The following is a 14,030-nucleotide window of genomic DNA, read 5'->3' as shown; positions in this document are numbered from 1 at the left end:
TGCCAGTCTCTCTGGCTGTCTTCGCTTGTTTGGGATGGCATTTCTTTCGTCTTTTCAGTTCAGGTTTAATTTGCTATGGGAGGTTCAAGAAAATAATTAGTGTGTAGGCGTTGAGTGTTAAGTGGTATATATTGTGCAGCTCCTATACAATAGTAGCTGTCAGGATTATCATTCATGTCAAAAATGTTCTCACCACTTCTGCCTCCCTTCCCCTTCCAAGCCTGTAAGAACTGTTTTCTATTTGTGTATACATACGTGCAGCCATATATATTGTGTATTTCATCCTGAAGGTATGATTTACCCCTTGAAATTCTCCACTAGGTATTTCTTGGTGAATCTTAGTAGGTTTCCTGTGTTTTCAAATGAGAAAAGTGTAGCTCTTGAAACCTTTTACCTTTCAAAGTGGGATTCTTTCTTCCCGTAATTTCTATGAAATTGAGGAATTCTAGTATCTTCTCTGAAGAAGGTGATGCTTAGCCTTTCTTCCCAGACTGACAGTAGAAGGAGGAGAAGAAACAGTAAAAATCTTCCCTTGTTAAAAACAGTATAAGAAAAGATCGCTGATTCAAAGAGGTCATGATTCTACAGTGAGTTTTGATTCCTTATTTGCAGTCAAGGTTTGAGTGTGATTTTTAGGAATCAAATTGAAGTTTGGCTTTGCCAGAAAAAGAGCACTTCTTTTTGTGTCGCAACTTGGCCTTTTAATTTTTGAGCGTAGGGTTATATTCCTCACCCTGATTTGTTCTCAAGTACAAGACTCTGCTGAGGTTTTATCATACTGGGTATCTCTTAATGGAAGATGGTTTTCAAGGAACAGGTTTTACATGTGTTTAACCCGCATTGCTGATAAACAGGAAATTTGGTAAACTTTAGGTGGTATTCTTTTAAAATAAAATGCAGTCAAAATGTGTGTCTAAGTAGGTTTTCCTTGGTGATGAAAGGTTTTTTTCCTTTAGGTGAGCAAGTGAAAATTCATGGTTTTGAATATTCACTTTGTTTTAAGGCACCGAATTTTGTAGATGTTATCATCGAGCATGTGCGTAATTGTCACCATATAGCTACAGCTGAATGGTAAATTGGGGATGGGAGGGGGAGCTTAAAGAACTAATGATTGTGAAGAAGTGGAACAGTATTATTCTCATGAGTCCTTAATTTCGGAATAGTCTGTTAATAGTGTAATTCCTCATTGGGATGTTGGTAGCAAGGAAAAGAGTCTTTCAGGGACTAAGTTTATCTGATTAGTAACGAGGAAGGACAAACTTCTGCTTTGACCTTGAGCGATCAAAAGTAGCAGTAGGTCACTCTAATTTTCAGAGATAATGCTTGTTCTGTTTCTTTAGCTTCTTCCAGGGGATAATGCCATCATTGAGGAACACAAGCGAGAGATAGTGGAAGCTAAGCAAATTGTCAGGAAACTTACAATGGTCGTCTTATCCTCTGAAAAGACTGAGGAAAAGGAGAAGGAAAAAGAAAAAGAGGAGGAGAAAACCGAAAAGGTGTGTGTCTGAATAGTTTCTGAGGAAATTACTTTACATTATTTTAAACATAATTGTTACGAAAATATTTTCATATTTATTCGAAACATAGACAGGTACGTACTTCTTGGAAGGCTTGAGTCGGTTCTCTGATTGTACTTCCATTATATGGAATTTGCAAATATGTATGGTTTGGGGTTTGTTGTGAACTTCTTTAGGTTTAACGTCCTTGGTTCAATGGCTGATTATTTTTACCTCCCTTTGTGTTGTGTCAGCTCTACTAAGTATGTCCCAGCATTCACAACGTCAGTCTTTACAACTGTGTTTTCTAGGACCTCTGACAGTATAATTCTAGTTGATTTCTGAAAAATAGGGATGTTATGGAATAAACTCTATTTCTCTCAATCAAGAATTGGGATGGATGTGAAGAATTGTCATATTTATGAATGCTGGTACAATTCTCCTGCATTGTAGAAAAAGGTTTTAACTGAATATTTTTAATTGTAACTGTCCACTGTAACTGTTTTCCATTAAGTCTGTATCTTTGTATGTGTAAACGTATACTCTTTATTTAAGGTGGCATTGTCATGCGTTGTTCATGTTGTCCTAGGTCTGTTTTGCTTCAGTGTGTCCAAGCCTTACTTCAAAACCAGAATTATTTAATCGCTTAGCAGCCTTTCTGTTGTCATCTTCATTTCAGTGTCGAAGGACCGCTCAAACATCTTATTTAAAACAAAAAAAAGTAAAAAGCTTGATATTTGCATTTTATAAGTGGTGTACTGGAGAGGGAGGATGGGTCCGTCAGTCTTGACAGTTTCTGTTCTTAATTTTCTGTATCTTCCTGGATTCACTGTGTCACTCTAGTTTGTCTACTTATTCCTGTTTGTACCCCACCTTGATTCTGTACCTCTCTGACCTTCCTTCCTCCTACCATTTTTCTTGCCTACCTTGAAAAATCTAATGTCATTGTCTTCCCTCAGGCAGCTGATACAGTCACTGCTTTCTGGCTCTCAGCTGCAGCCACATCTGCTGCTTAAACTAGTTTCTTTCACTAGCTTTAAGTTTCTGACCTCCCTGCCACTCATTATTTCAATATCCCTTATGATTATACCACATTGCTTTGGTCCACCTTCTCTGCAGTCAGATGAGGCTGCCTGGTGTTCTCTGAAGGGTGCGTGTCGCCATGTTCTGATGGAAAACTAAACTCTTGATGGGACATGGGGAGTGTATATGTTGCAAGTCATGTCAGAAGAATTACGACAGCTTTCATGACTAAGCTTTAGAATTAACAACTAGGGAATTTTAAGCTCTGGCAGAAACTGCAGCATTTTTCTGAAGGATTACAATGACAAATAACAAAGTCTGAGCCTGTGCGATGGGAAGATGGAGAGCTGTACTTAAAAACAATTTCTGTGACTCTGCACACTGTTATGCAATGCATATTCTTTCTTGAAAAGCTTGTTTCTGTGTTAGTATTTTGTATGTGATTAGCTCAGCACTTCATAGCAATTAGTAGAGTAACTCCATGTGAAAGCTGTTGACAGTCTAAATTCGAATACTTTGTATCCAGTGTAAAATTTTAACATACAATTTTCAACACAGTATTTTGGAATAAATGCCTGGATAAGGAAAATGGTGTTTCCCTTTAAATCCACAAAGTGCATATTTTGTGTGGTTAAACTTTATTATTGTCTCATGTGTCTAGAAATGCATTGTCTACTTTTGTCTTCTAAGATGCATCTGGCATAACCAAATACTAGGGGGATGTTTGAGAGGTCACAGAACTCGGCAGATTTGACAGCAATTCCAGAGTGACTCTTCTCTGTGCCATGCATTCGTTTGCTTTTGGAGAGCATGTTTCAGAAGAGCTTGCTTACCTAAAATAAAAATGCTTCAAGGCATGATATTAATTTTCAACTATTTCCTCTTATGCCTGTATTGCAAAATGGGATATTGCCAAAACTTCCTGTAGACTTGCACTTAAAGCTAGACTCCGCTAGAGTAGATGCTAATGTGAAACTTATGATACAGGCAAACTAAGAGACAGGTCAAGGTTTTGGGTTTGGTTTGGTGTGGTGCGTTTTTGTTTTGTTGTTTGTGTTGTTTTTTTTTTAAATAATCTGATTTTGCAAGAGAAATTAGTGCTTTTAAATCCAGAACACAGAATGCAAAGGGTTCTTAAATGCTTGCATTGTTCTTAAAATGTCACGTAAAGAAATAAGCTGCAATAGTTTGCGACATTTTGAAAAATACATGTCTGACATACATCTGATCAACTTTATAAACTTCTGTTTTGAACTTTATTTTTACGTTTGTTCTTTGATCCAGATGATAGATTCTACATGGACTGGTTTATTATTGCATTTGAAGTGTGCTTGTTGTCTAGATGTCTAGCTAAATTTTATTTTACGTATTTTTTTATTATATAGTTGAAATACTAGGGTTTTTTCTCTAGCTGTGGATTACAGCTGCATACTGCTTAAGGAGAAATATTAAGACGACTTCATAAATACAGTTTTTCATTGTTTGTTATCTTGCAGCCTCCTGATAATCAAAAGCTTGGTTTATTGGAAGCCTTATTAAAAATTGGTGATTGGCAGCACGCACAGAGTATTATGGATCAGATGCCTCCATTTTATGCTACTTCACACAAGCCTATTGCAATTGCCCTTTGCCAGCTTGTGCATGTGACAATTGAACCTCTGTACCGCAGGTAAAGTGAGAAGTAGAATTCTTTTGCTACTAGGGGAAAAATACTACTTAGTTGTAAGCATGAATTCACTAATACACCTAACTATTGATATTTTTCTAAAATTCTTACTTCCGTTTCATGTGAAATTCTGCACATCTTATTTTTCAGAGTTGGTGTACCTAAGGGAGCTAAAGGGTCACCAATTTCTTCTTTGCCAAATAAGAGAGCACCAAAACAAGCAGACAGCTTTGAGGACTTGAGAAAGGAAGTGTTTAACATGCTTTGTTACCTTGGTCCTCATCTCTCCCATGATCCCATTTTATTTGCAAAAGTGGTGCGTCTTGGAAAAGCATTTATGAAAGAGGTTGGTATGACAGAAGAGCTTGTCAAAACTTGAAAAACACCAATTCCTCTGTTGTCAAAAATAGTCAAATTTTTTATTATTTGAATATATATACAATTAGTAAGACTTGAGCAAGGACGAATTTGGAGTATCTGATCAACTTTAGGCACTTCAGGTTTATAGCCAGGAATATTTAGTTATAACTAATTTCTAATTATGGTCTTTGTCTTTTAAAACATTATCTGTGTATGGATATTTTTTTAAAAAATGGACATATGATACTAATTGCATGGAAGCTTTTCCATTATTACATTATTAGAGTGACAATGGCGAACAATAACCTAATATATGTCCAATACTTAAAATAGTACTTTTTATTCCACCCGTTGGGTTACCTGGGAAGTGGGGGTTTTTGCATCTTTTTAATTTGTGGGGTGTTCCCCTGTTCTGCCAGTTAAAATGGAGCTATTCTTGAACTTGTCAGTGACAAATCTCTGGATGCCACTAAGGATGAGTTCAATGTGGAGATCTAAAACACCCTCTAAAGCATCAAGTCAGCAACTTGAGAAATAAAATGGCGTCTTGAGACTTGTTGTTGTCTTTTGACCATATCTTTACCAGGTATATCTTGAAAGATTGGTAATATGACCTGTTTTAAAAGGCTACAAGGTACATTTATATTCTGAACTCTTTTGGAAAGTACTCAGTAGCTCAGACTGGGACTAGTGATTTCTTTTTTCTACTTTTCTGGCAACTTGCTATTTGACTACCAGTTTTTGTTTTATTTTTCAAGTCAACAGTAGAGAGTTTAAATTTTTTTTTAAGTAGCAGCACAGAGAGACTTTGGAATTAGTAGGTTTTGAAATATTTTTGAAAATAATATAAATAATATAATTACAATATAATTATAATTATTATTAAAACAAACAAACCCCAAACTTAAAGATTATTTATTTTTGTTACCTAGCTTTTTATTTTAATTTACAACAGAAAGTTGGAGAGGTTGGTTGATCTCAATGGTAGCGGAGGAGAGATTTTCAGTTTTGTAAATTTTTTCTTGAAAGTATTTTTTAATTTGAACTACAAGTAACAAATATTGGAATGTTCAAAATTTGTATACCACCTGAGGGGAAGCTTTCATGTCCAGCTGTACTTGACGATGCAGAGCTAACAACACAGGTAGCTCTTGGAATTAAAGATCTTTTTGTCTAACTTAACAGATTTTTGGCAAGAGAGGTTGCTCTCATCAGGTTCCAAGATGCAACGGTAGGGTGACAGAAGCTACACTAAGTTTGGGTTCCAAGTAGTCTCTGCAAAAATCATGGAAACTTAAAGCATTTCCATCTTCCCCTACTTCTGTATCTTTGCAGGAGGTATTTCTCAGCATCATCCAGAATGACAAGATTTCCCAGTGGTTAATACTCTTGCTTTATAGCGTGCTTATGGCTTGATGGCCGTTGAGAAGTCCAATATCAGAGTGATATGCTATGTTGCACTGACAACACAGTTAATTTGGAAATTATAATTTCAAAGGAGTAATTTATTTCACTGCTGTCAGCAAGTTATTAGGAATGCCTTGCAATTAAGTTCCAGTACTGAAGGTTTGTGAGAAAGGCCTTGTTTCTGTGGATACCTACAGTAGAATGGAGATTTCTTGTTACAGGAATCTGTCGTGCAGTTTTACTGTAAATATGTAGAAGTTTAACGTGTTTCTCACAAGAATGAGCAACATCTTAGCTATTTGCTCTAGGTTGGAACTATGAAGAAATTCGTCAGTGACAGAGTGGTTAAGGTAACATAGGGAAAGTTATTCTTAATGCACTATTGCTATCAGCATGTCCTAGTTATGAAACTACATTTAACACACAGTAGAAATACTTATAATTGGAGGTGATTTTGACTGAAAGTTAACCCATACAGTAGTTTAAAAGGTAGACTACTAACGTTGCACTGCAGTTTTCATGCTCAGGTTTACCTGTACAATAATTGTGCACTTACTGGTGTGATAGCTTAATATGCTTTTCATGGTGAGTGGAACAAGAAGAGAGAAAAGAAAGTAATTTAATAATGACGACTAAAAGCTTAAGAAGGTATTATTGTGAGAGAAAGATGGGGAAAATAATCTGTGGTTGTTGATAATTGGGTTGGAAGTCCTGGGTGCTTTTAGGTAGAAGGTGAATGCTTAGGGCTTTTTTTTCCCCTTCTCTCCAGTAAGAAAGTTCGATATTTCATATATAGTAGTAAGTTTCCTTGATATCTTAGTTACTGCCTCTTTTTGAACAAAAGTATACAAAGCCCCTATATATGCAGGCAATGCATTTCATCTATGCATTTGAATTTCTCTTCAAGAACATTTTAATGCTCATAGATCTGGAAAATCGTCCTTCAGGTTTATGCTTTTGCTGATGTAGCCTTGTTCTGAAACTGTAACTGTTATGTAAATTATGCTACAATTAACATGATTGTCTTTATTATAGTTTCAGTCTGATGGAAGCAAACAAGAAGATAAAGAGAAAATGGTGAGTTTATTTTGGAGGAAGGTGTTTTTATGTGAGATTGTAATTGAGATCGAAGTTTTAGTAACTGTACAACTCTTCTTCCTCTGTAGAGTTTTATGCTTTAACAAATGTACATTACGGCCTTGTCTTGATTTTTATAGGCAAGTTTGAGCCAGTCACAGGTTTGGGGTTTTTTTATATGCATGTCCTCCTGTTTTTTTTTTTTTCTCCTCTCTCTCCTGCATTCCTCATACCTAATATTTTAATTTTAGTCCAGAGCATTCTACTTTGTATTTGCTCAGAATCAGCTGGAGTACTTCCAGCTATTTATTCTCTAAATACACTTTTCATGGTGGCACCTTGTATCTTAAAGCAATTACTTGGGAAAAGCGTAGAGAAAAAGAGAAATTGAAGCAGGGGAGGTGTTTAATAGTACAATGGCTATTTTTTCTTTATTGGCTAATTTATTTCTTTCTACATTTTCTAATTTATTGAATTATCAAGATGGGTCACAATGAAACCCAAGTGTCCAGTTGAGAGCTAATTTAAAATACAAGTTGTTCTTTTTTTTTTTTTTAAAATCAACAGGAGAGCTTTCAATATGAAGTTTGCACAGTTGTCAGTATTACTTCATTACTATTTATTACTCCTGTTTCCCACTTGTCATGATTTCCTGACTTCTGAGTCACTACAGAGAAAATTAGCCGCTTCTGGTTTTTTGGGGGTGTGGTGTGTGTTTGTGGGTGGGGTTTTTTAAATTGGTGTGGTGTGTTTGGTTTTTTTTTTTCCCTGCTATCATTATTCTAACAGCTCAATGGCAAAGAGAAATGTTTAAGAAAGGGTGAGGATAGGATGCTGATAACATGGGAACTGGTACTCTGCCACGGGAACAGGTATAACGCCTTCGGGTTTTTAATCTGGACTGTTGAAAGTTGAAGTAGTGGCAAGGAATACCTTAATATGTTGAAAGCAGTTGCCAAAATCTGGTTTCTTCCGGGTTGCTCTTTGTGTAAGTCCACAGTATATCCATTTTTAATGACTTATCTGATTTGAAAATACAAGTGCCACTTGCTGAAAACTTCAGCAGCTTTGTTCAAATATCTTACATAGGCACAAATTACGCGTTAGTAGACTGATAAAATACAAGTTTGCCACAAGATTAAGACTTCCTAAACAAAACCAAACAAATCTAAAAGGGACTGAAAAATATCTACCATCATAAATCTTTTATTAGATAATTTATGGGCCATATATACTGTCAACATTCTATTTGCCTATCTGCATAGCATATATTGCATTGCTTCTGATGGACTTGCTTGATAGTTACCTCAAGGTTTGTTTTTTTTTTTTTTCTTTATCTCAGGAGATACTGTTTAGCTGTTTGTTGAGTATTACCGACCAAGTCTTGCTTCCCTCTCTCTCTCTGATGGACTGCAATGCATGCATGTCTGAAGAATTATGGGGGATGTTCAAAACTTTTCCATACCAGTACCGGTAAGTAGAATAACTTGTTTCCATTCTTTGGAAGTGGTCTTTTGAATTGTCAGTACTAAAAATAGTTTTCCTTTATAATCTTTCAAGGTACCGTCTTTATGGGCAATGGAAGAATGAAACATACAATAGTCACCCACTTCTAGTGAAAGTTAAAGCTCAAACCATAGACCGAGCCAAATATATCATGAAGTAAGTTGTCTAATTCCATAAACGATTATCAACTGTGATACAATGTATTGCATGTCACCAACTGAAGAAAAAGAACTCGACAAATACAATCTATTTCTAATGACTCAATAATTTCACTGATAATCCTTGTTCATGAAGTATATCCTGTACTGTGATTAAAACTGTCAAATAAGAGAATACAGACAAATTTGTCACCAAGAAGGGTATTTCATCTGTTAAAAAATGTCCCATTAAATTATTTAAAACCTCTTCCATGGGTATGCTCTTGTTTGATAAATTGCTTTGCTTATGCAAATTGCAGAGTGCAATGTATTTTCTCCAGGTGTGGAGACTCCTTAATGTGAAGTGTCTCAAAAATCTTGTCGCAGTTTCTGTGGCTTTGCAAGTAGGGCAGTAAGTTGAATTGAATGGAATGACTCATTCTCATCTTTTAGTGGGCTCACAGCAATTTCAGATTTACCTCACACGTCTCCAACATCATTGTCAGGGATTTGGGTTTTCCATTTGTTGTTGCCAAAAGCAAACACATGGTTTTAGAGCATGGATAATTAGAACCTTTCTACATAGGCAAGACAGAATAATTGTTACTGGGTAAAAGACTTTGGACTTGCAGCTGTGAAAGCTAGAAACAATGATTTTGATTCTCTTCTGACTTGCTGCATGGCTAGCATAGACCATCAAACTTCACATCCCTTCTCTTGTACGGTGGATTTCCGTTGTGCAGACAAACCATGCTGCTGTCAGTTGTTGAGATTGCTATGTGTATGATTTACTTGTGTGCGTGGACTTCAGGTTTCATGTTAAGCTCGTATCTTCAGTAGAGAATGCTGTGGAAGTGTAACACAGTGAAATTAATATTGCTTTTCAATTAACAGATTGCAACAAATGCAAAATGACTGATCTGTGGCTAAATGAAATTTAATAGCATCACGTGCTATTTTTATATGTGGTATTGGTCCCACTGACAGCTTCTGAAAGCACAGAACTAGAATACAGTCCATAGTAGTACAGGGACAACTGGTTTGTTTGCACTGTTTGCACATTAGAGGATTATAAATTTCAGATTCCCAGAGGGGTAATATTTCTATGCTTAGATTTCTTAAAAACATGGGTGCTAGTGAGAACTTAATCTCTGCAACTAATAAAGGCTTTTTTTCACTGTAACTCACTTGTTATTTTAATATTCTTTTAGCTTGTCTATTGCAATCAAATATGTTCTATTTTACAGGCGTTTAACTAAGGAAAATGTGAAACCCTCTGGAAGACAAATTGGGAAGCTCAGCCACAGCAATCCTACAATTTTATTTGATTACGTATGTAGTTACATGTATTTGAATACTGTTTCATCCTAACAATATTAAAGTATGGGAAGGGACCTGCTGTCTTAGTGAGAAAGCAGTTCTAATTTCATTATTTCTTACTTTGGATGCAAATTTAAAAATACAGTAATTTGCTAGTAGTGCACAAGTCTGAGATATTAAATATGACAACAGCTCTTGAATAACCACAACTGTACAGAAAATTACATCCACTTATTTATAGGATTGAAGTATTTAATTTGAGATAGCCAGGGTGGGTCTCAGATGTACAGGGATGTGCTGATCGGGTTATGCAGAATGCAAATTTAAGAAAACACAAAGCCTTGAAGTCTGAAATACACCTAGGAAGCTGGGGAGGATTTTTAAGATTACTTGGTGCTACAGAATGCTTGCAAGATGTAAAAGTATGTTGATGGACCTCTACCTTATTCACAAATGTGACCTGTGATTATTGATCTACCAGTTTTTAGATTTTACTGGAAGAAATTAATACTGCTGTAGACACGTGTGCACACGTCGTGTACTAGAGAGAACATTCTAAAATTGGATTAATACAGTTTACTCATATTCTTTCATGACTTAGGTTCTTTTTTTTAAGTCTTTTGTAAGTAGCAACAGAAACTTACTGCTAAGCTTTAGGATTCTTAAGAAATCTTAGAAAAATAGTGAAATGTTCTCATGATTTTATTTTCTGATAATTGATAACATGTAAAAACAATTCACTAAAAAATGTCTCTGATATCACTAAGGTATTAGATAAATTAATGAGATCACATGTTACTTTGAAAGTAGTTTAGGGCATTCTGAAAAATTAATTTCAAAGGTTGTTTCGTGTAGGTTTTTAAATCAAAACCATTGAACAATGCTTGTCTTATTATATGAAAGATAAGAAATACTGTTCCTGTTTAGCTGAATGTCTCTTGTAACTTTCAGATTTTATCACAAATACAAAAATATGATAACTTAATAACTCCGGTGGTTGATTCACTGAAATACCTCACTTCACTGAACTATGATGTCTTGGCATGTATCCTTTTATGTAAATCAATACATCCAGTTACTGATAAAGTTGCAGTTGTAGCCAGATTAAGTCTGTTGTCTGTGAGTAAATATTATCTTCTGTTGTTTTCTATTCTTAGTGCTTTTTGCTGGCAATTTTAGTGATTTTTGTAAATACTTTTGCACTCTTAGTGGGTTACAGAACCCTCTCTATTTGTTCTTTCACACTATGAAAATTATACTTTATTTTTAAGGGTTTTTTTACTACTTTCACTCTCTCCTTGAAGGCGTAGTTGTCCTGTAAATAGTGAAGTGAATACTGCTTTTTAAGTTACTGGGTTTTTTCATTATTTTATTTAGTTCAATAACTACGTTAGTGAATCCCCTATGTCCTGCTTGCTATACTTGCATATCATGTTCATATATTACAAATTACGGAGCTTGAAAAACAGGTGTGTGTAACTTTTTTTTTTACAAATTGAGGCGGAACTTTCTCTTTAACGCCACTAAAGACTGTATCATTGAAGCTCTGGCAAACCCCGAGAAAGAGAGAATGAAGCACGATGACACAACAATCTCAAGCTGGCTGCAGAGTTAGTATTCTTGTTTTATTTATTGCGTTAATGTTTAAAATACTTCACCTTCCCTATGATCTACCATACAACTGATCATTATGATGAATATTTCACTTGGATGTACAGGCTAATTTTTTAAACAAAACAGATTGCTGGCAAGTTTAATCAGTAGGAAAATATTTGGGGTTTTTTGTATTACAAAAACACATATATTGCTGACTTTTCGCATGTACTTCATTAATGCTTATTTAATGATCAGTGTCTCAGGTGATGCAGTCACAGCTGTTTCTCCTTGTTTTAGGTCTGGCTAGCTTTTGTGGTGCAGTTTTCCGAAAATACCCAATTGAACTTGCTGGTCTACTTCAATATGTAGCCAACCAACTGAAAGCTGGGAAAAGGTAAGTCTTGCACAACTGATCTTTATAAAGTTAATTTTTATATTGTGTTTTTTTGGTGTTTGGTACATGGGTGCTCAATGTAGTAGTTATTCTAGTAGTGGTAAAACTCCATAATACTAGGAAGGTTGAGAAAATTAAATAGCAGAAAGAATAATATCCTCTTTAGTACATAATTTTTCCTCTTATTGTATAGCTGTGACATATTATTTTTGAAGTACTGATTTTTTCATCTGTAACTTATCTTAATACAGTTTTCTTAATGACTAACCAGACAGAGGAAAAAAACCTGCTGGTCTGTAATGTTCTCATAGAAATTGTTGTATGTTATTTAAAAAATAACTATCTGTGGTATAAAAGGGTGTGACTATTACAGTTTTAGTTGTTTGTTTTGGTTTTTTTTCTCATAGTGTATTCTCTGTAGGGATGAATGTCTCTTAATGTTTTAGTATTATTTTAATACTTTGTTCAATGTATTTAATGGCAGTTGAATTGCTTCTTGATACGTCAATATTAATCATAACTCAATTTTTTAACGAAGGTTTGCAATTAGAACCTTCCTTTTCCTTTTGCCCTTCCATTGTCATCATCACTTAGTATTATTGTTTCATTTATTTAATTTTAATGTGTTATTTTTATCACATAGGTGAGTATCAACTTTTTCTATTATGAACCCCCATATGCTTACTGAAAGACAGCTTACCAATGGAGATAACACAGCGTGTTATTTTAGGGTATTTATGTTGAGAAATTTAGTTTCTTCCCTTCCCTGCAATGTAGACACTCAGTCTCATGTGCTCCCCTGTCCCCAATTTGTTTTGTATTGTGATGGTGGTACAATCACATTGCGCTACAGAGGAATGGTAAGTAATGTTTCTTGTCTTTCCCCAGAAGTAAGTATAAAGACTTTAAGTATTTAGAAAAAAAAATTTTTTTTAATGTTCAGCTTAGTATTTGGGATCGTAGAAATAAAATGGATTTACCACTGTGACTAGTTCCATAGGACTGGGGTATTCAAGTATTTGAATTGGAGAGTATGCTGGTATTGCATAGTTCCTAGGCAAAAACCATACGGTTGGAACAGCAAACAAAAATATAACCAATATGAATTACTTAAATATAAAACTTGGTTTGGAGGGCATGGGTCAACCTTACAAGTAGGTTACACAGATTTCTGAAGTTACTAGAAATATTGCTGATTTGAATGATCGTGATACAATTTACTATACTTCTGTTGAGGAGAAGTTATTGTTTTTATAGAAGTCAGAGCAGGAAGTAAAGCCTAGTCTCTGGACAGGATGATTATTGGATTGTGTTGTATGTTCTGCGTTTTAAGTGAAAAATGTTTTCAGTGTTCCAAATAACCTTTCCAGACTAATTTTGCCAGTAAATTTCTAAGGCTGCGTACTATTCTAGAAATTTGTAATAAAATTTAACATACTCCATGTTCATGAAACAACTGTATATATACAGTATGAAGCACGTAAAACAACAAAATGGAGAAATAAGCTTTATGATTAATTTGTTAATACTTAGAAGTTAATAGCACCACACTTACTATTAGTTTCAAAAACAAGGAAATTTTTCTGAAGAGGTTCTGAAATCCAGCTGTTGAATGCCTGCGCTGCTTTTAAGTACTTTTTTCGTGCAATGAAGAAATCCTCGTGCGCTCAGCGTACTAGTTCTTCTTCAAAAACTAAAATGTTATTTGTTTTAATGTGAATCATAGTGTTGCTTTGTACTCTGTATTGAATGTCACAGCTTCCATTTCTTAAACAAATTTTCTTGTTTTTACTCCACTTTTCTGTTTTCTGTGCAGCTTTGATTTGCTTATTTTAAAAGAGGTAGTACAGAAAATGGCAGGGATAGAAATTACAGAAGAAATGACAATGGAACAATTGGAAGCCATGACTGGTGGAGAACAACTAAAAGCTGAGGTGCGTTCCTGTTAAGTTTGTTTAATAATAGCTATTGCTTATTAACGGTGTTTCTAAAGGCTCTGATTCGTGAACTCTGGCAGCATAGCTGAGGGAGGTTTTACTGGTTTCATC

At 35.1% G+C, this 14,030-nt stretch overlaps 1 protein-coding gene across 3 annotated transcripts in view; it reads left to right on the top strand.

Annotated features, from left to right (window-relative positions):
• THOC2 (THO complex subunit 2) overlaps nucleotides 1-14,030 on the top strand; it is a 55,820-nt gene that overhangs the window by 19,051 nt on the left and 22,739 nt on the right. For 2 of the 3 annotated variants that reach the window (XR_012662760.1, XM_075107165.1), the window contains exons 10-21: nucleotides 1,341-1,496; nucleotides 4,016-4,188; nucleotides 4,336-4,531; nucleotides 6,261-6,302; nucleotides 6,988-7,029; nucleotides 8,372-8,502; nucleotides 8,590-8,691; nucleotides 9,920-10,004; nucleotides 10,944-11,037; nucleotides 11,522-11,602; nucleotides 11,886-11,982; nucleotides 13,799-13,916. Coding sequence is in view for 2 of the 3 variants with exons in the window: in XM_075107165.1 (XP_074963266.1) it covers nucleotides 1,341-1,496; nucleotides 4,016-4,188; nucleotides 4,336-4,531; nucleotides 6,261-6,302; nucleotides 6,988-7,029; nucleotides 8,372-8,502; nucleotides 8,590-8,691; nucleotides 9,920-10,004; nucleotides 10,944-11,037; nucleotides 11,522-11,602; nucleotides 11,886-11,982; nucleotides 13,799-13,916 (1,317 nt within the window). In the remaining variant the exon portion in view is untranslated. The remainder of the gene's footprint in view (nucleotides 1-1,340; nucleotides 1,497-4,015; nucleotides 4,189-4,335; nucleotides 4,532-6,260; nucleotides 6,303-6,987; nucleotides 7,030-8,371; nucleotides 8,503-8,589; nucleotides 8,692-9,919; nucleotides 10,005-10,943; nucleotides 11,038-11,521; nucleotides 11,603-11,885; nucleotides 11,983-13,798; nucleotides 13,917-14,030) is intronic. The other variant, XM_075107166.1, reaches the window with a different exon arrangement.

Source organism: Phalacrocorax aristotelis, chromosome 11 (assembly GCF_949628215.1).
Source record: "Phalacrocorax aristotelis chromosome 11, bGulAri2.1, whole genome shotgun sequence".
Taxonomy (NCBI): domain Eukaryota; kingdom Metazoa; phylum Chordata; class Aves; order Suliformes; family Phalacrocoracidae; genus Phalacrocorax; species Phalacrocorax aristotelis.
This window is presented reverse-complemented; position numbering and strand designations above follow the sequence as displayed.